The following is a 22,007-nucleotide window of genomic DNA, read 5'->3' as shown; positions in this document are numbered from 1 at the left end:
TCATGATAAAATTTGAAGGAGCACCTTCCCTCTACAGCTAAGGATGCATCTTCATGCCAACTGCACCCTTCTATTTATGTCATGTCTCAATTCTTAAGAGGACATTTAGTTTGTTAATTTTATATTTTTTTCTTATATATCATGTTGAACACAAAATTTGTGACATACTTCACCATCATGCATATATAAAAAAATATAAAACTTTAATAAAATAAAATAAAATAATAAAAAATATATATACAAATTGGTCATATTAGACATTTTTTATTTAAAATTATTATCTTTATATTTTTTTCAGGTAGAATATGGTGAGAACTGAGAAGTACAGACACTCAAAATCTAGGCTTGATCCAATTCATAAAAAATTAAAACTACCACGGATACTCTGAAAAGGTCGAATATGAACGTAAAACATGTGAGGATTATTTTGATTAAATTTTATTATCTTTTTTTATATTTTAAAAATATTTTTAAACAGCAAATTTGATTGGGTGGTAGAGAATATGCCATCCTTTCTCCATTACGAGGGCATGAAAGAAGGGGACAAAACGCCTTCCTCATATACATTTTCCAACTCTATTCATCTTCTTCACGGTCTTGCAATAATAGTAATTTATTATTTTCTTTACAACCAATTTTTAAATGAGTATATATAAAAAAAATGAAGTTAAAAAGCTGCAGAGTTCGAAGGGTGAGAGTGGAGGCTAACTTCATCGCCTTCTTATCTCTTTCTGAGCTCTAGCAGAGCAAAGCTTCTGAATTTTCTGGTTCAATTAAAGGTGGGTTTTGTAATTCTCACTCCGGAGTAATACTACGTAATTTTCTTCTGAATTTAATTTCGAATTTCTGTTTATAAAGCCTTTGTTTTTGTTTTTTCTTTTTTTGAAATCTTTGTTTTTGTTTCTTTTCCCCCTTGTTTCTTTGGTAAATTTTGATGATTTGCAACACAAGAAGAGATTTTTTATGTTTACTGAAATGGGTTGGTTAATAAGTATTAGCCGTTATTGAAATTCGACTCATTGGGTGAAGTGAATAATTGGTTGATAGCTTCTTCTTCTTCTTTTTTATTCTTTTTCTGTTTCAGTTTTTGAATTGGTTTTTCTTATTTTTGGCTTATATGGGTCTGCAATTTTTCGTCCTTTTTTTTTGGGTGTTTTGAATGCTAGGAGTGTGTATGCATGCACATAACCAGGAAATTTCGTAATTATTTTCTTTTCTGGGGTTTAAGCTAGACATAACCTCTGCTAATTTGTGTTTCAATTTTCACTGCTTCAAAAGAAAATTCTCTCTCTCTCTCTCTCTCTCTCTCTCTCTCTCTCTCCTGCGTGCGCCGAATTGAGTTCATAATATTCAAATTATTATGCAGGAATTGGTGCTTCTTTAGCTTGTTGTATCTGGGCATGTTTGCTTTTTTGTTTCTGTTTTATTCTTCTTTTGTGGACATTGGACATTATTTGGAAAGTATATCGCAAAGGATGGTTTAGCTAGAGCTATTTGCTGTTTCTCTTTCTAGTTTTTTAAATAAAATTTTCAGTGTGGAGGTCGTGACCACCGGATTTTTTACTTGTTTTGCTCTCTTATGATGTTGCAGATGTTCCCTATGAAAAGGTTACAAAATGATTTGGCATGCACTTTCTAATCTTTTTTATTATTAATAAAATTTTCTGGCAGAGGCCCTAATCCCTTCTGATTTACCCAAGAAATATATATATTTTCAGTTAGTTATCTTTTTCCTGGTGACGGTACTTGAAAATGCATATAACTATAGGAATTTTGACCAAAATGTTACTCGCGTGCAGGCATGTGTGTGTTGCATTTCTCCAACTGAGCTAGTCAGCCCTTTCTTTTTGCTCAATGGTTAACCCGAATATCTCTTTGTTATAGGGGGGCTTGTTTGTGCTTCTTTTGATGAGGAGCAGGAGCAATTCTTGTAATAAACCCTTGACGGCTTCACTCATGAGAGGTTTTTCAAAATGAGAACTTTTCTCTAGGCTGATCACTCCTGAAGATAGCTCAATATGGCATTAAATTCATACACCATGCAGCATAAGTCTTTGAGCATAGAATCTAGACGCAACCATCTTTTGGCGTTCAAATGTAGCGAACAGATGGGCCATTGCTTGAGACGCTCAGCCTCATTCTCCACAAGAAGTCCAAGAAGGCAAAAACATTTCCCCTTGAAGGTGTTGTATGCTAGACTAGTTTATGATTGCTTACAGTTTTTAATATTTATTGTGGTGTTGTTATTTGTTGAATGTGGATGAGATACCCTTCATAGGATTCACTCCAAATTGTATTTAGAGTCTAACCTTTTATCCCATTGATCTCATCTATAACATACAAATTCTTGAAGTGGGTACTCTATCAGTTTGTTTATGCTCAGATAATATCTCTTAAGTTATAAAAAATGGATTCTATGAGTGCATATAAAGCTAGATATTCTATAAAAAGAATGTTTAGCAATGAAATTTATTTTAGAAATATTTTCGATCAATGAACAACAAAGAAATTGACTTTCGGGAATTTTCTTTCAGGTTGTTTGTATTGATTATCCAAGACCTGATATTGAGAATACTGTTAATTTCTTAGAAGCGGCATACTTATCCTCAACATTTCGTGCTACTCCACGCCCGAGTAAACCATTGCAGGTTGTTATAGCAGGAGCTGGTAAGTTAAAAGACATCATCCTGGTCACCTGGAAGCCAATGGGTGTCTTTTTTGCAAAAATTTATATTGGCAACATTACTTGTTAATATTACTTTCTGATATTCGATACTAAGATTTATACTCTCATTTGCAATCAGGATAATATACTATAATCTAATGGTGCCTGGAAAACCATAGCTTGTTGGTCTCATCACCATCAAATAATATGATGGAAGAATACTTTCCCAATAATTTTTCTACCTCAAGCAGTTCAATGAATATATAGGGATAATTTCAGAAATAAGAACTTCACTGATATTTTCATCAGTGTAAAGAGTTGGAATCCATGGGACTCTACCACACCATTGACCTTGAATTTCTTTCTCTTGGATCTTTTTGAGACTTACAGGATTCAAAGTTCGAGATAATTGTAACAAAATGGAAGCATGACATACACTACTCATGTGCGGTTTACTATAGTGTTACCACTACATGTATCCCCATTTTTGTCCATACCTCGTGGTCAAGTCACCAGACTTCCAGCATAATCCCTCTGTGGACCCATACCATCTCTACTGCCAACAATGTAGTATTTCTTCCTAGGAAGCTTTTCAAGATCTTTTCTTAAAATGCACCCTCGGAGCCTTTTGATATTATTATGGGGGATTCTTATGTAGTTTATTTGTGTTTTTGCTTTAAATAATATGTTGCAACTTAATATATTGACACAAATTTTGCCAAGTGAGATTGTCTAAGCCTTCTGAATATTCAGATGTCTATGAAATTTTGGAATGCTACTATTTGTAGGTCACCTAGATTTAGCTTCTACTAAATCTAGTGGTAATAAAGGTGGCCATGGGCTGGGTAGCCCAGCCTGGGCCACAAAATGAGGCCTGATGCCGGGCCACCAGCGCCCAAGGGTCTGGCTGGCCCTGGCTAGGTCTAGGGCAGGCCCGGTTTGGCTAGGCCCAACCCTCATTTTTATTTACTTATATTTTTTTAAAAAAATTTCTACCCCGACTAGGCCCGGCTCAACCTTGATAGGGCTAGGGCCGTACAATGCCCAGGGCCCGCCCGGCCCAGCCTTGGCCCGTTGCTAGTACTAGGTGATAAGAAGAAAAACTATGAGATTTAAGAGCTACATTCATCGAACTAGAGGGATAATCATAAGGCAATGAATGCTACATTGTCGCACTTATTCTCAAAGTCAAGAGGGCAGAAGAGCTTAAAGATTTCAGGACAATCAGTTTGATCAATTCCTCTTATAAGATCCTCTCTAAGGTCCTTGCCTCTAGGCTGAGATAGGTCCTCAAACGGGTCATTTCCCCGATCCAAGGGGCATTTGTCAAGGACTGCTAGATCCTTGATGGAGTGTTAGTGGCTCACGAGTGCTTTCACTCTAGACACGTTGCCAATTGGGAGAAAGCCTACAACCATGTCAAATGGGCTATCCTCGACAAGACCCTTCGAAGGATTTTGGGCACCGCTAGGAAGCTTCGATCCGCGGATGCATGTCCAATACTTTCTTCTCTATACTCATCAATGGTTTCCCAAAAGGAATCTCCCCCTCTTTTAGAGGTCTTAAGCAGGGTGACCTCATCTAGCCGTTCCTATTTGCAATAATTGCCGAGGTCTTTAGCAAATCCATCTCTAAGACGCACCAAAACGGTCTCCTTAAAGGCTTCAAAATTGGGAACCATGGCCCTGAAATCTCGCACCTCTAATACGCTGATGACACCCTCCTCTTCTATGATGCTATCGCCCAACATTTTGACCCCCTGCTCCTATTCCTCCAATGTTTGGAAATGTCCTCTGGTTTCAGAGTGAATATGGCAAAAACCTGCCATCGTCCTAGTTGGGCTTGCCCTTTTGCATTGGTAAGCCTAAAGAGAGGCAATGGAGCCACATAATCGACAAGTTTGAAAGGAGGCTCGTGGGATGGAAGGTGATGTTCCTCTTGTCCGTGGGTCGAATAATCCTCATCAAGGCAACCCTCACCAAATCCCCATTTTCCAGATGTCGCTCTTCCACATGCCTTCCTTGATAGCTGCTTGCCTTGAACAACTTGTGAGAAATTTTCTGTGGTTGGGAGAGGGAGGGAGAAAATACCACTTAACCTCTTAGGCCAAAGTCTGTTTGCCTAAGTCCCAAGGGGGATTCGGTATCCGCAACCTTAAATCTTACAACCTGGCCCTCCTCGACAAACGGTGATGGTGCTTTGCCACCCAATAGAACCACCTATGGCAAGAGGTCCTTAGAAACAGGTACCGCTGTGAGGAATCAACGTGGCTTCCTAGTGGTAGGTCCAACAACAACTCTTCCAAACTGTAGAGTTCTCTACTCCGCAGCTATAACCCTTTCAAAGCCAAGATACGCTTCTAGCCTCGGGCTGGAAACATAGTCCTTTTCTGGTCTAAACTTTGGATAGGTCATTCTCTGCCGAGAAATCAGTTCCATAATTTGTTCCTTCTTGCTATGTTTTAAAAAACGGTCTGCCCGGTGCCTAGGCACCCAAGGCACCACTGGCCGCATGCCTAGACCTGGGCGCCCCATTTTGGGTGGCTGTACTTGGGCGAGCGCCCAGGGACATGTGCCTTTTTTCGATTTTTAAAGATGCCCAAAAGGGAAAAGGAGGTAATTTTGACCCCCAAAAAGGCTTAAATAGGTTATGGGGATTATTTTCAACCCCCAAAGTAAAAAAAAACACTTCCATAAGCCATCAATCTCTTAGCTACACCTATTTCTGAGAATCAAAAGTATTTTTTGAGGTTTGAAGAAGCTTCCTAAATTTTTCTTTTCTCATTGGAATTGTTTTCTCATATGGAGGGTTGGAGACTATTACTAATGTATAGCCTATTAAACTTTTAATGTTGATATACTTATTCCATGATAATTCAATGTTTATCCTTTTGTGTGATGTAAATTAAATGCTGAATAGTAGTTCATGCAGGGAAAGAACATATCAATATTCGCATATTCATGCAAAAACATGAAAATTCTTAATGGAGTACCCTCATTTCTTATTGAATTCCTAAAAAACAATATTTATAATGAATTTTAATAATTTTTTCGGATTTTTTTGAAGCTTTTTTCTGACCGATTCACCCGATTCCCTATCCGGATAGCCGATTCGCTGATCCGGATCGGTTTTTGAGGTGCCCGATCCGGGTCACCGATCCGCTTTTTAAACCATTGTTTAAAAGCATGGATAGCATCTAAAATGACCCCCTAGTCTGCATCATGGACCTCTAGATGTGTTACTGACCTTGATTGACCTTTTATGATACTCTCCGGTGAATTTACACCCATTACAAGACCCTCCGGTGAATCTGCCTCCTATATCAATATGCTTCAGTCGATACTTGATTGACCTTTTATGATACTCTCCGTTGAATTTACACCCATTACAAGACTCTCTGGTGAATCTGCCTCCTATATCAATATGCTTCAGTAGATACTCAAAACAAACCTTTTTACTTTAGATATTTGTCCTTACATACTCTGGTGCATAGAAAATATAACAATCCTTTTTACTCATCTCGAGATTCGTCTCAACAAAAATACCGCTTCCTTTATTCTTTATTCTCTAAACCATGAACACGCTCGGAATGAAAACAACTTCATACTTGCCGGAAAGGTAAAGCATAAATATTAGCCCTTTCCCACATGTCACTCCTGATAGGAACATTGTATCCTTATAGAATGATGTGCCAGATAAGGTATGGCGCATCACATGTTCAAAATGTTGTAGACATACAACAATCATGTAGGGCCATGTGTTGCCACAAAAACCAGACACGATGACCGCTACGCTCACTACACTGCAACTGCCGGACAAGATCAAAAGCTATTAAATGTAAGTGTTCAATGGTTATAAATACCTACAAGCAAAGAACAACCAAGATGCATTGAGAGAGATATACATGCAGACAAAAAAGTGCATTGTATGCTCAGTACTTAGAGAAACAGAAGACCCTTTGATGTAAAGGATGCTTCTTCAAGTGAGTTCATCTGTGATCAATTAGCAGAGGTTTTTTGCTTCTCCATTGTATGAGACAATGAATGTAATTAACAAGGCGTCCACAAATACTTGGAACTGCTTGATCCAGATATAAATGAAAAGCTCTGTACATGGATATACTTTATCTGAGTGATGGTTTGAAGTCTCCTTGTGCTGTTTTGTGTTTATTCTCACATACAGCTTAAGATTACCCCAAAAAATCATCTGCCCCTCCAGGGGTTTTCTCGCTATCCTCCTTGACCCGCATATTTCAATTGCTTCCAACTGTCCCTCCAAAGTCCAAGTTTTCAGTTGGATAGCAATATTCGAAAGAGCCCTTACAGTTGATCAACTCCAGAGAAGGGGAGTTCAGATTCCAAATAGATGCACCATGTGTACCGAAGGTGAAGAAACTAGTGCCCCTATTTTTATTCAATGCGATCTCACAAGAACCCTTTGGGGCGACCTGATGCAACTCTTCAACTGTCGTGGGTGACTCTGCCTTTGAAACCTCACTTCTTTTGCTCCTTCCACTCTCCACCATGGTCGAAGTCGGGTATCCTTCTGTGGCAGGCAGCCGTGGCAGCCATGTTGTGGGTCATCTGGATGGAGAGAAACAATTGGACCTTTTGCGGTGAGAAGACGATCACAGTGGCCTTGAAAGATAGGGTCAAAACACTGGTCATCTTTTGGGCAAAAACAGCAAACACTTCAAGCACTTCTCCTATTAGGATTTTCATCAAGAGTGGCTAGTGATGATGTACCTAAGGCCTAGCCATATCTCTCGTGCCTCTCGCTGGAGACCACTGGAACCAAGCCAAACCAAGCTCAATTTTGATAGTTGCTCCTTGGGCAACCCGGGCCCAGAAGACATTGGGGGTATATTCAGAGACAAGGACGGCTGTACCATCCTTTCCGACTCCTGTTTTGTCGGGCACACCGACTCCAGTACTGTGGAAGCTTTGTCTCTCCTCGAAGGCCTTCGGAACTTCAATCCCGATTGGATCCCAATTTTGGTTATCGAGGGGGGCTGTGAAAACGTTTTGCCATGGGCTTCAAGATCCTCATCTTGCCCTTGGAGGTTGGATCATATTTTTGACGAGATCTCCCAAATTTGCAAGCTTATTCACCTCTTTTGGAGGCATACCTGGAGGGAGGGCAATGCAGTGGCCGATTCCCTCGCTAAAGAGGGAGCTACACAGGATGACCGACATAGGGGACCTTTTGAACAACTTTTTAAGCATCCCCATCGTGTTACCTTTTTCTGCTCTTTATACTGGTTGTATAGCATTTCTTGGAGCCCTTAGGGGTCACAACCATTTTTTTAGCCCTTGGTGTTTTTTGTACAGGGCACTCGGTCTATGGGTTGCCTAAACTCTTGTAACTTTCTTCTTGTGATTTTCTACTACTTAATACAACAGTTAACATGTTCATGCAGATTAGGAAGTGTGTGCTATATTCATTTAAGTTTGCCAGTTTATTTGATATGATATTTCTTGCATATTTTTGCTTTTCTTGTTTGATGTCAAAGTATCAAACTAAAAACCAAATTTACTGCTAGGTTTGGCTGGCTTGTCGACAGCAAAATATCTTGCTGATGCTGGTCATGTACCCATATTATTGGAGGCAAGAGATGTCCTGGGTGGCAAGGTTATGAGCTGCAACACTTTTAATTCTGCATGCCATCTGCTCTTCTTCCACTGTATTAGAATCCGCCACTGTAATGAAAAGAGTTTTATTCCTGTATCTTTGTTTTCCTTTTTTTCCCTTGACATGTTCTCATATTTGCAGGGCCTTTTGTCAGCTGCTTATAACTAATTTTCATTGCATTTAGATCCAATATGATTTTATGGTATTTTATGTATCATGTACTAGTTATATCATGTACTAGTTATCATATAATCAACTTTTTCCTTTCATTTTCTCTCATAAAATGCTCTTGGTGCATGTGATATTCAAGATATAGTAGCTTTATTCCCCTGCATTTAATTTAGTTTAAACTCATGAAGGGTACGGCCTGAATTTTTTATGTTTTAGTGGACCCTGATAGTAAACCCATTCACTTGATATTAACATAACTGAAATGATAGATCATGGAATACACCTATAGAATAATTGGGATAAGGCTTCGATGATGATGATGATGATGGTATGCACCTATAGAACATGAATTTTTCAAGGTCTATGGATATCAACTGAGTTATTTTGATAGGGAAACAAGGCAGTTCGTTTAACCATCTGATTCAACTTAAGAGCTTTCCATCTAAGGATAGTCACAGTAGAATTGGATTCTCCTGAATATTGCTCAAGTGAAGGTGCCCACATCTAGTCGGCACATGGCTCTTTGATTGGCAGACCTATTCAGTCTGTCAAATGCATGAAAGAGATCCCTTAACCTTGCATGTTTGAAATGGAAACTCCAAAGCAATTTAGCTTTATACACCTAAAACCACAGGCTAACCTTTCCCAGCCTTTCCTGTCCTAAAACACAAAAAATTATCTGGACATTCTTGTTAGTTTTATTTAGTGGTACCTATGACATCATTGCTTAATTTCTGAAGTGAAATGCCATTGTGGGATTTCACTATTCATTGAGAATGAATATACGATTTAGTCAAATATTCATTGAGTCCTTAGAATACTTGGGAATGAATATACGATTTGGTCAAATATTCATAGAGTCCTTGGAATACTTTGCAACACATGGTCACTTCAGACATTGAAACATAGTTGGCTATGCTTTAATCATTTCTGTTTCACCTTTCCTACCTACCCGATAACACCCCTCCCCCCCCCCCCCCCAAATTGAAATTATGTCCCCAAAAGTTTCCAAAACACCCTTATTGTAAATAATTTTAGATGGTCATCTTTGCCTACCTGTCAATTCATGTCTTCTAGGATGACTAAATGTCTTTAATCACCTGTAGCATTCAGTATTGCATTAATTTAAAGTTCAGATGTATCACTCATTGCTTGAAACTGCACACGTTTTTACACCTACAGACCACTTGCTTACCATGGTGTCTGAAGGCACATAAAATTTACCTGGGCATCAGTTCCAGAATAGTGCCACAAACATTTGTTAAGTACCATAGTGAACCTTCAACATGGATGAGCGCATTGATCATAAAGGGGCTTAAGAAATTGCTTTTAAGAAGACTCTAACCCCTCCCACTGAAGCTAGAGGCTCCACTTACCATGAATGCGCAACCTATTGCGGGCTCTAGAACATAAAACATAGGAGTGTCTTCCGTAGAGGCTATTCCTTATGTTGGCAACTACCAATGGGAGAAACAATCATGCAGTAGGAGGCACTCTAATTGTAGCTTTTTTACCTGATGTGTCAATTTGGTTTTGTGATAGCTGTTTGTGATTTTTCTGAAAGATCAGACAAGCGTGAGATGTGATATACTGAAAGGAGAAGTTTGCCCTCTTGATTGATGGCTCTGAAACTTAATTTAATTGTCTAATCCTTTGTTAACCAAGAGTGGCTGGAGTAGGGATTTATCAGCTGAGTTCAACCAAGGTGTTCACGAGACGAGTATTTTTAGAGTTGGAGCTTGTGGCTCTTCTCAATTGGCTCAGATTCTTAATGGTTTCCTTTTCTCTCCTTTCTTATCGATTTTAACTCCTTAATGCAAGCCTAGAAGGTCATCTTCCACTCCATGGAAACAGGTGGATATTGTTGAAGTGATTTACAGTTCGTTAGTTGTTGGAATGTATATTTTCTGCACAATGTTGAAGAGCTAATAAGGATGTATATTTATTCGTGCTATGGAGGTCACTGGATTTCACTTGTGTGTTTGGTACACACTTTGCAATTTATTCTTGTAATGTGTGTTTTACTCCTTTGTTTAACAGTAGGATTTATTCTTAAAAGAAGAAAGCTTTTCAAATTGATATGAATCATTGCCTATCCTAATTTTTATTACTGCCATGATTTGGGCCCAAAGCCCTTTGCCATCCCTAGCTTCTCTAATTCGTGCATTGGTAAAATGAGATGAAATTAAATTGTAAATGACTTCAGGAGTTTAAGCTATAGTGTCCACATACAAAGTAACTAACATACAAGTTTAGGATTGAATGCCATCGCCAATTACATAAATGCTCCTCATCATCCAGGCATTATCCCAGTGATTTGGGGTCGGCTACATAAATGCTCCTCGTACATACACAAAATACTAAGGTTGTGGTTTCTATAAGGCCGAGGCTCTAAACCATCAAAGTAGGGCGCGCCTTCAAATAGTGTCGGAAGATGTTGTTTCAATACTAGAAATCTTTGTGATGGCCTGAAAATTTATTTTCATATCTAATTATAAAATTTAAAGTTTAAAGAATAGAGTAGATCGAGCAGATCTATGAACACTTGAAAATCTTGAAAATTGATGGTCAAAAATACGTTACAAGATTCACTATTTCCAAGACTTGAAATCCACTTTTTTGTCGTGTCCGTACATCTTGAGGTTGAGATGATCAATTTGAGCAATTTTGAGCATTGAAACAACCTTTTCTAATGAATTTTTGAGTTGCGCCCTAATTTGATTGGTACCTATATTTTGCTAATGACAATCCATTATTTCAATCATCTTAGATTTATCAGCATTCTCCTATGAAATATTTTTGTGAAGGTAATTGATACGTACAGCATGTGTAACTAAAATTTAACGTTTGATATCATAGGTCGCAGCATGGAAGGATGAGGATGGAGACTGGTACGAGACGGGATTGCATATATTCTGTAAGATTGATTCCCTTGCCCAAAATGAGAGAGAGACAAAAAAATGATAATAATAATTAAGTTTCTATGGGAGCTAGAGTTTCTTGCATGTATGTTCTTGCTCGCTGTAGATCTAGAGTGAGGCATGGTCTTTTTCCTTATAGCATTTCTTATAAGATGACTTACTTGCCTTTGGTGATATGTTTTTGTGTGATCCATCACTGCTATTCTCTTATTAATTATCTCAAACTCTTACTAGAAAGAAGTTGTCAATGTTGCTTCTTGATATTGACTTTGTTGATGGTGTAGACATTCTAGGATATTGAGAAAGAGGAAAAATACATGATATATTGTTGCATTTGAGGTATAAGCCTCTGATATGATGTTTAAAAACCTATAAGAAAAAAAAGACAAAATACACAAAATGTCCTTAATAACAAGAAGGATAACAAGGAAACTGAAATAAATGGTATCGAGGACACAATTACCCTTCTTATAAATGCTGGTAATCTGGACGTATTTATTTCAATACACTTGAAACTGGTTTGAATCTAGCTTGCCGCTCTTTAAGGGTACTTCCTAGCGTTATCGGAACCAGATCAGACCAGCTGGTCTGATTTCTTGGACCACCAACCAGACCTCAGACCCATTTGGTCCACTTAAAAGCTAGATCTCTAAAAAACATGCACATATCTAAGTTATTTAAATATAATTTAGTGTTTTTACAGTTTTCAACTGTCTCATCGATTGACTGCCTGTCGAACTGCTAATAGAATTGGACTGAATACTTCTATGCTCAACTGTCCTTGTCTGGTTCTGGTTAACACCGATTCTTCCAACTTGTCCTTTCCTAGACAAGTCGTAAACAATCATACTGGTTGATTAATTTTCACTGGTGATTGCTGAGGACTATAATGATCTCAAGTAGATAACAATTGATAGATAGTTTATTTATTGAAAAAACATCATCATCATCATTGTCATCATCCGAGCTTTATCCCAACTATTTGGGGTTTTGGCTACATGAATCATGTTCGTTTATTCTATTCTATCAAGGACCATACCCTCAGTTAGACCATAAGTCACCATATCTCTTCTCACTACTTTTGGGCCTTTCCCTTGCCCTTTTAGAGCATTCTACTTGAACCAAATCACATCTTCTAACTGGTGTGTAGGTCGATGCTACATGTGTCGAGACCACGTAAGTCTACTTTCCCTCATCTTATTACCTATTGGAGATACCCTTAAGTTCCTTCAAATATATTCATTCAGAATTCTATCATTTTTTGTCTTATCACTCGTCCATCTCAACATGCTAATCTCAGTGATGTTCATTTTATGGATATGTTGTTTCTTGACCGCCCAACATTCTGTCTCATAAAGCACGACTGGTCTTACAGTTGTCCTATAGAACTTCCCCTTCAATTTCATTGGTATGCGCTGATCACATAAGACTCCAGAGGCACATCTTTACTCCGTCTAATTTTATACCTGTCATCTTCCTCAATCTCTCCATCCTCATGGATTATTGATCAGAGATATCGACAATAATATATTTTAGTTACTTCTTGGCCATCAATCTTAGTTAATTCTTCATTTCTACTCTTATTATTACTAAACTTACATTCCATACTTTGTATTAGTCTATAGCTAATTTTAAAACCTTTAGATTTTAAAGCATCCCTCGAAAGTAGCTAACTTTGCATTGACGTCATCTCCAGTCTCATAAATCAAAGCTATGTGATCTACAAAAACATGCACCAAGGCACCTCATCCTATAGATACCTAGTTCACCTATAACCAAAGCAAAAAGATATGGGACTCAATGTCTACCCATGATATAGGCCTGCTGTCAATGAAAACTCACTTATCTCTCTACTAGTTGTCCTCACACTAGTTAGCGCTCACTTGTACATATCCCTCACCATGTCAGTATATCCTCTTGCGACTCTTTTCTTTTCCAACATCCACCAAATTGACTCTCTAGGTACCCTATCGTATCGAAAATAACATAAATACATAATTTAATGTGAATCTTCCTGACAAAAGAAGTCTCCCTAACTTGTGGGCATCAAATGGAAGCTCTCAGATGTGATATCGTATCATCAAAATCTACTTGCTATCAATCATTTACCTCAAAGATCTGCCTGCGTTTTACTTGTGGCTGTAAAAATTCTCAAAAAATTGACCATTAAATACTGTTTTATGCCATCTGTATGCCATAGATATGGATTTTTATGTAAGTTAGTATTTTGACCTCTTAGGTCTTGAACAATCTTCCAGATGTGCTTGATGATTTTACTAGTATATACCACACATCCATGAATGTCTCATATTAATTATCCTGAATGTGGAGGCCCATGTGGATTTTGGTATCATGTAGTCAGTGCTCCACCTAAAGTAGTATGTTTGTGTGTTGGTTGAAAACTGGTATTTTCAATTTCTTCCAACTTACAAAGTGGCGGTGTTTTATGGGTGGATGGACCCCTAAACGGGGTATAGAACCCAAAACAGCTCCAACCCATTTTTCTTTGTGGCATCCAGATGAGGTATCCATATCAAGATTTATCTTGTCCTCGTTACATAAATCTTATTAAGATAAAGCATGTTTCTTGTGCTTTGTTAATATTCATAGTTGGAGCTTATCCGAATATACAAAACTTGTTTGGGGAGCTTGGTATCAATGATCGGCTGCAGTGGAAGGAGCATTCCATGATTTTTGCGATGCCGAACAAACCAGGAGAATTCAGCAGTTTTGATTTCCCAGAAGTTCTACCGGCACCATTGAATGGTATGCTGCTGTGTGTTCCTTGGCCTTCTTATCTTTGGCTAATTCATCTGTTGCTTTCTTTTTTCCTTTTTCAGTTGGTGCATTTGATGGCATAAGATGTTTTGATTGTTTTATGGAATTCCCTTATAGTTTACGAAAATTCATACTAGTACTCAGCATGTATGCTATTTGTCTTGGTAATGCCCTAACATAGTTTTTATCTTGCCACATATTCAATTCAGCATTTCGTTACATCTAAATAGTTATATAATTTGCAGGAATTTGGGCCATATTAAAGAATAATGAGATGTTGACTTGGCCAGAAAAAGTGCGCTTTGCACTGGGACTTTTGCCAGCTATGGTGGGAGGGCAATCCTATGTTGAAGCTCAGGATAGTTTGACCGTCAAAGAATGGATGAGAAGACAGGCATGTTACCTTTCTTTTCTACTCTGACGTGATATTTATTTTCTTGTTGATACTAGGCCATGGATTTCTAAGATTAGGAATGTGGAATTTTTGGGTAGTATATCGTAGTAGTTTTGTCAACAACCAGACTTAAGCCCAAAGTGCCTTATGTTTATTTTAAGTTGCAACTTAAGTATTATTGGGAAATGTTTAAAGGCTGTGAACTTCAAGCGTGACGAAGTTAGCCATATTAAGTATTGGAATTGAAATTAAAGAATGAAGAGTTCGTTTGGTAACTAGTAGGTTTGGAGACTTTTTGGTCCATTTCGAAGACAAATGGTGTTGCATTTCGAATACCTCTTCCAGTTCTGAGCAATATGAATTATGATTTTATTTGTTTGTGAAATTTATTGCTGACTTCTTAATCTCTCATGGATGTGCTGTTTCTTCTCGATACTCACCTCAGTTTGAAAGATTGTTGCTGTAAAATAGATGGACTGGGTTTTGGTGTCCATCGATAACTAACCATTTTTTGTGAAATATTTGATTTCGTAAAGTATTATCTTTCTGCTCATAAATAAAACGCGTTGCTGATAAAAGAAAGGTAACCATGGTGCATTCTTGTAGAATTTTTTCTCCTTAGATATTTTATGAACATTTCTTGTTTCTTGTGTTATTCTGATGTGTGATCTGATATCACAGGGTATCCCTGATCGTGTCAATGAAGAGGTTTTCATTGCCATGTCAAAGGCTTTAAATTTCATAAACCCTGATGAGCTTTCAATGCAGTGTATACTGATTGCTTTAAATCGCTTTCTCCAGGTTTGTTTTCTTTAATTCTGATCTTATTGGCCAAACTTCAAAACATGCAATCAAGATGAGTCTAGAGAATTTATAGAATAAATGAATGATGAAAATAGGCACGAAATTCTTGCCCATAAACTGCTGATTTACTTAGTCCTACAAATATATGCAATGTAAGGACAGGAGACTACGCCATACACGCTCGACAGTGAAAACGATTCTCCATTGGAGTCATCACCATTAAATGTAATGGATGGTGATGGAGAGATTCGCCATTTTCCTGTTCTGGCAGGTCCCTCTCTTTCCATCACTTTCCGTCGTTTTATTCGACTCTGAGGACCTCAATCAACTAAGGCTTTGCATACTTCTGTGGATTATAGCATTGTCTCTGTAAAAAAAAACTTGTACAAAAATGACAGGTATTTGCATGTTAGTAACTGTTCCAAAATGTGAAATTTGTGCCACAAAATTGTGTTGAGATTGGAATCTTTCATATGTGACATCTGATGCATTCCTAATTCACAAGTCATTTCTAACAGGAAAAGCATGGCTCCAAGATGGCTTTCTTGGATGGTAACCCTCCAGAGAGACTATGCATTCCAATAGTTGACCACATCCAATCATTGGGTGGTAAAGTTCAAACTAATTCACGAATACAAAAAATTGAGCTGAACCATGATGGTACCGTGAAATGTTTTGTACTCGGAAATGGAAATGTTGTTGAAGGAGATGTCTATGTGTTTGCTACACCAGGTACTATCATTTTTCGCATCCAGCCTCTACTTTGAATTTAAAATATGCAGTTTAGAAACTTGGATGCAATTTCCCTAGAGAGATTATAAATTAGCATTTATAGATAGGTGGTAGATTCATTACTACAGCTTTTACAGTGTTTTCTCCCTTTTGTTTGAATCAGTCGATATTTTGAAGCTACTTTTGCCGCAAGATTGGAAAGAGATATCTTATTTCAAGAAATTGGAGAAATTGGTGGGTGTTCCAGTCATCAATGTTCATATCTGGTCAGTTAACTATCATTTTGAATTTCTCCATTTGGTTGTTTTTAGTTTAACCTGTGCTTTCACATTGTTTGAGGCTGATTGCTCCTCACACTATCTTGACCCATAATTCTTGATTAGGTCTTTTATTTAAGTACTTGCGGCTAGAAATTATTTCCTTGTCTCTATTGGGTGTTTTATTGTTCTATTGGGTGTTTTTTTGTTCTTGTTTCTTTGTCAGGTTTGACAGAAAGCTGAAGAACACTTCTGATCATCTACTTTTTAGCAGGTCTGCTTTTATGTTCTCTTTGTTTCTTAGATTACAATACAGTATAAATCATGGGGTTTCATTTTTGCTTCCTCAATTTATCTGTTTACCCTTTCTTTATCTTTAGAGTGATAAGATGAAATTGCACTTATTTTAGAAGACCGACAAAGTTGAATTTGCTTCTCATTTTCTGTCTGAAGTCCCTAAAGGAATTGCTTTGTTGATAAATTTCCCATAAATGATATGTTCTTTTCATATAAATTTAAATCTTGCTTAAGACTTTGGATCACTTCAAAAAGACGTGAGTAGTCTGTTTTCACATTCTGAACCCATCTATGCCTGAATTGTATATAACCAAGAGGAAGTTGTATGCATTATGATCTGATGAGACTCATTTTACTTCAGTCTAAAATTTGGTTTCATCTTGTAGCAGAAACTGATATTAGTATAATGGCCTCCATCATGTAAGCATTGTGCCTCGGATATATGGCAAATTCAGAAAAGTGACTTTTTAAAAATTTTGGGTTTCCTACAAGTACTTCCATTGATACTCGAAAAATATGAGTATCTTTTTTATTTTATTTAAGGGCACATTTAATCCAAAAATTACTGTTTCTCATCTCCTTATTGAATTAAGAAGTTGATTTCTCTTGCAGAAGTCCCCTCTTGAGTGTCTACGCGGACATGTCTGTCACTTGTAAGGTGAATGTCTACTGATCAATACAAGAAACTGGGGGCAGCACTTTCATTATCAACTTTTAGCCCAAAATATGAAATGTTTTCTTCAGAAATGGAGTTTATAAGATGTTCTCCTAGCTTGCAATTGAGATACTTTGTTTTTGTTAGATTTGTTGTGAAAAGTATTTTGACTAGTGATTAATTTGTTAAAGGACATGAAAATCTTCATTTCTTTCATTTTTGAAAGATATATTCATTTTCGTTTTTGTTCTTCACTGTAGACAATTGTTTAACTTTTTTTTCCCCAATTTCTCTTGCCTTTGCTTTTTAAACAAGATTTTTGAACCCCAATCTGGTGTTTGAACTTTTTTTTTTTTTACGTTTTTTGAAGTAACAAATCAGGTGTTTGAGTTTACATTAAATTTTTTATGAAACAAAGATTATTATCATTTAATTTGACCATTGCTTCTTTCTCATGCAGGAATATTATGATCCTAATAGGTCCATGCTTGAGTTAGTTTTTGCACCAGCAGAAGAGTGGATAGGGAGAAGTGATGAAGAAATAATTGAAGCTACAATGATGGAGCTATCAAAACTATTTCCTGATGAAATAGCAGCCGATCAGAGCAAAGCAAAAATGCTCAAATACTATGTTGTCAAAACACCTCGGTGAGCCTTTTAGATCTGAATTTGGCTATCCCATGAAGTGGATGCGAGGTTTAAATTGTTAAAATTAACAATTTAATGTCAATGTAGACACCATTTTTCTCAAGCTTGACTCGGGCCTCGGACTAGGCCAAGTCTGATTGGACGTGGCCAAGTCATGTACAGGATGAAAGCACCATAAAAATTTCAAAAAAATGTGAAAAATTGTTAAAAATAGAAAAATCTAAAATGACCAATAGAAATCATTAGAAGTCTATAAAAGTTCAAAAATGTATATAAAATACCGACTATTGAAAATATTGATTTATATCTTGAAATATTCAGGAAAACAAAATGGCGCATATAATAAGATAAGTTGCCATATCATCTCAAACGATGTAAATCATATATTAATGCATTTTTTTTTATTATTTTCAGATTGTAATAAAAATCGTGGCTTTTAATTAATTTGTAACAGGGGAGAATTGCCCCTGGAACTCGCCTTGGCCATAGGCCGAGGCCAAGTTCCTCGGCCTAGTCTTGAAACATTGGCTAGCACCTTAATGGTTTCACCGCTACCAGTTGAACCTCCACTTTTTGTCTCTCTTTTTCATTTTAGGATGGTATTTTATTTGATCAAATGGTATGTCTTTGATGAAATAACTTTGGGCAGATCGGTCTATAAAACTGTGCCGAATTGTGAACCATGCCGCCCTCTGCAAAGATCACCTATCCGAGGATTTTATTTAGCAGGAGACTACACGAAACAAAAGTATTTAGCATCAATGGAGGGAGCTGTCCTATCTGGGAAGCTTTGTGCCCAGTCTATTGTGCAGGTATGGCTTCAAACAGCCTATGTTTTAAGTTATTCTTTAAAATAAGAAAGGAATTTGTGGACATGGATTTTGTTTTACTTAAAACCACATAATAAGACTTTCTTCTTTGACTTAGCTTAATATAGTGGAGAGAGTATACCATACACCACCTCCAAATGGTGTACGATACACCATGGAGCATTCACGATCAGTTACCATTGGATATCAACCCTGATTCCCTTTGACAAACATTTAACTTGGTGTGGTTAATCACCACCATAAATCATTGGGAACAGACAGTGGATGCTACTGTGTTATATATGAGGGGAAAGGTTTCTATACCTCCTCTATAGAAGATATATATTCGCCCCCCCCCCCATCCAGCCATCCAATCAAGTGAGCCATTGACCGTTTAATCTAGATCCGACGTCTCAGAGTATTTTTTTTTTATTTTTTTCTACAAATTGTATGAAAATCAAATTTGGTATGTGCCATCTTCTAAATGGGGTGCACCTAATAAAAATATTACGAATAATTTTTCGATACAATATAATGACAAAAACACCCCTTGAATTTTTCAGGGGTATTTTGGTCTCTCTTTTTTTGTGGAATATTTTTTTATATTTTTTACAAGTACGAGTTTAAGAGAGGAGTGGACGTCCAAAATTTGGTGTCAAAATAATTTGGAGAAAAAAAATTAAAAATAAAATAGTGTAGAGACATGACATTGTTATGGGCCATCTCAGCCACCCATTCAGAATGGATGGTTGGATAGAGCAATGTATATAAGTTTTATGCAGTAGGGGAAGCATATAAAGCTTGCCCATATATATGTACCATGCACCGGTAGTGCGTAGTAGCTCTACCTTTCAACTATTGGGGAACTATTTGCTACAATGTGAAGAGAGTTCTCACTCGCGTAATTTGTTTCCCAAATGAATTTTTCTTGGTTCCAGTTATACTCATTCATCCTTGTGTATTTTGTTTGGATGAAAGGCTGCCCCTTATGACAGCCAACTGACCACCATTGTTCAAAATGCATAACATGCATAAAAGTGGTGAACTGTAATATTTCTACTCAGTATGCTACATGTAACATCTGTAATCACAATCAACAAGAATGGCCGATATAATGAATCTATGATATAATTAAGTGTGGGGCCCTCAATAGGATCACAGTGTGCATGGAATGCACTTGCACTTTAGGTCATAGGGTTACAAGCTTTTGAGGAAGTTCAGTGGTAGGAATTGAACTTGAGATGTATTGCTAAAGTCAACTGCTAACACTCGAGTCGTCGTCCAATTCCTGAAAGAGTAAGGTCAGCTTTGTTTAGGTACCTTAATGATATGTCCACCACTAGACCAGAGCTTTAGTGTGAGATTGTAGCCTTTTCAATTGACAAAGCATTTATGGGCCCTATCTTGTTCTCTCTTAATTAGCTTGGCAAGTAACCAAGTCTTGAGCACATTTCAGATGGTTCATATGACAAATTACATACAGGGGCACCCCCTGGTCTGGCCAGACTTAGACCCTGGCGATTCTAGAGGGAGAAGCCCAAAAAACTGTCGAGTCTCCCGCTCCCAAGGTTTCCTTTGTTATTTTTGTTTGCTCAGCTAATTTTGTTAGCTCGGGCTCGGGACCTTGGCGATGCGGAGCCAGAATCCCACCTTTTTTTTTACACTGATAATGACATTTGATTGGTCTAAAGGCAGCAGTAGTAACGACTTCACACTTGCAGGACTATGAAGTACTAGCCACCAATACTGGAGCAAGCAAGACTGCTGAGGCAACAGTTGCTTAGCACAAGACACCCCCTTTGTAAAAAATTTTGGACATCGCCCTGGTTAATCATTGTGGAAGCCATTCTCGTAATTTTCTTAAAAAAGAAGCCATTGTTATGCGTGTGGAAATTTTTTTTTTTTTTTCCACGATTACATTGTAAGCTTTTTCATCCTAGCAGTTATAAAAAGAACAATTGTTCTCCTACTATTGTTGTGAGCTTTTTCATCATAGCAATTATTAAAATAACTTCTCAACAGTTCTTGTGAACAATGTAAACAATTTCTTGTATGACCTTTTTCTTTTTATGATTGGGAGAAGTGAAGCTGAACCAATTAATTGGGAAAGGGCTCTGACGATGATAATGATGATGATTAGGAGAAGCGACGTGTGAAGAGTTGTCAACATCACACATGATGTTTTAGAATCCAAAATTTCATATTTGCAATTACCATCTCCCACCCCAGAGAGAGAGAGAGAGAGAGAGAGAGAGATGGCAAGTGTGCACACACGTACACATGTTTTATGTAAACTAAGAACCTCTGAAAATACTAAAGTTATGGGTTAAATGGATTGTGATTTATTTTGGATATGATAAGACTATTAACTTTTGGTATTAGGGGACTGCAATTATTCTATACCTTTAAATGTAAAATTGTATGCTTAAAGGTGTGATGTTAATTAGGTTCAAAGTTCAAAAGAGTTTTATCAAACGTTGTGATACACCTTAAGCTATCTTATTTGATACCCAATAGCTAGAGGAGATTGTGAAGTCCTTATTCCAAAAATAAATAGCCTTTATAATATACGATAGCTTTTATTTTTAAACATTTTAGTGAAAAAATATTTCTCATTAATCAAGTGTATTTGAAAATCTTGTCAAAAAATACAATGGTATTTGTTGTTGTAGGAAAATTATTTATAATTTGTACGAGTACAGTTATTAATAATTACAAATGCACCCTTAATACCCAAGCTATGCATAAAAAGCGAACTTTAAGTAAAACGAATCACATACTTGTCAAATCATATCTTATTGGAAAGGTAACCTTTTTAAGATTGTTAAAGTTGGACCATTTGAGAGCGTGTGTGGAAATTCACGTTGAGATTCCATTTATTATCGGATTGTAACGATAGTTCCATTGTATACTTTATGGCCAAAATCTTACTTAGTGTATATTATATTTTACTTTATATATCAAATTAAGCTCATATTTATGGCATCCATAATTCTCCCTTACACACTTGTAATAAATACAAACAGCAAATTGAATGAAAAATTTAACCAAAGAACTTCTGAAAATTGGAAGGCATGTTTTTTATTTTATTTTATTGAATTTTTACTCGTTTTTAAAGGTATATAACGGTGAAAAGTATGAAAACTTAAAATTTGAGATTACTGCAATGAATAGAAAAAAATCAAATTAGAATAAAATATTCGCTCTTAAAAGTGGTTTGAGTCACGTCAACCATGATCTAGTTA

At 37.0% G+C, this 22,007-nt stretch overlaps 1 protein-coding gene across 2 annotated transcripts; it reads left to right on the top strand.

Moving 5' to 3' along the window:
- Positions 1 to 684: 684 nt before the first annotated feature.
- Positions 685 to 20,783, top strand: PDS3 (phytoene desaturase 3). 2 transcript variants are annotated; one of them, XM_011622560.3, is made up of 15 exons: positions 685 to 779; positions 1,885 to 2,183; positions 2,535 to 2,667; positions 8,208 to 8,296; positions 11,327 to 11,384; positions 13,999 to 14,154; positions 14,412 to 14,560; positions 15,242 to 15,361; positions 15,883 to 16,096; positions 16,260 to 16,362; positions 16,580 to 16,627; positions 17,263 to 17,308; positions 17,766 to 17,953; positions 18,603 to 18,765; positions 20,484 to 20,783. In XM_011622560.3, exons 2-15 carry the CDS (start codon positions 2,019 to 2,021, stop codon positions 20,544 to 20,546), a joined length of 1,695 nt encoding a protein of 564 aa, XP_011620862.1. In that variant the 5' UTR covers positions 685 to 779; positions 1,885 to 2,018; the 3' UTR covers positions 20,547 to 20,783. The 2 variants fall into 2 exon arrangements, with proteins under 2 accessions (XP_011620862.1, XP_088710737.1); XM_088854611.1 differs by having other exon boundaries at positions 1,800 to 2,183.
- Positions 20,784 to 22,007: the final 1,224 nt, after the last annotated feature.

This window comes from Amborella trichopoda, chromosome 12, assembly GCF_054954075.1.
Source record: "Amborella trichopoda isolate Santa Cruz 75 chromosome 12, AtrichopodaSantaCruz75HAP2 v2.0, whole genome shotgun sequence".
NCBI lineage: Eukaryota > Viridiplantae > Streptophyta > Magnoliopsida > Amborellales > Amborellaceae > Amborella > Amborella trichopoda.
This window is presented reverse-complemented; position numbering and strand designations above follow the sequence as displayed.

Excerpts from the sequence above, each read along its gene's own strand:
- PDS3 (XM_011622560.3), top strand. The coding sequence starts at position 2,019 with ATGGCATTAAATTCATACACCATGCAGCATAAGTCTTTGAGCATAGAA. Across the intron at positions 8,297-11,326 it reads GAGATGTCCTGGGTGGCAAG|GTCGCAGCATGGAAGGATGA; the intron begins GTTATGAGCTGC and ends TTGATATCATAG. Across the intron at positions 17,954-18,602 it reads TATGTTGTCAAAACACCTCG|ATCGGTCTATAAAACTGTGC; the intron begins GTGAGCCTTTTA and ends AACTTTGGGCAG.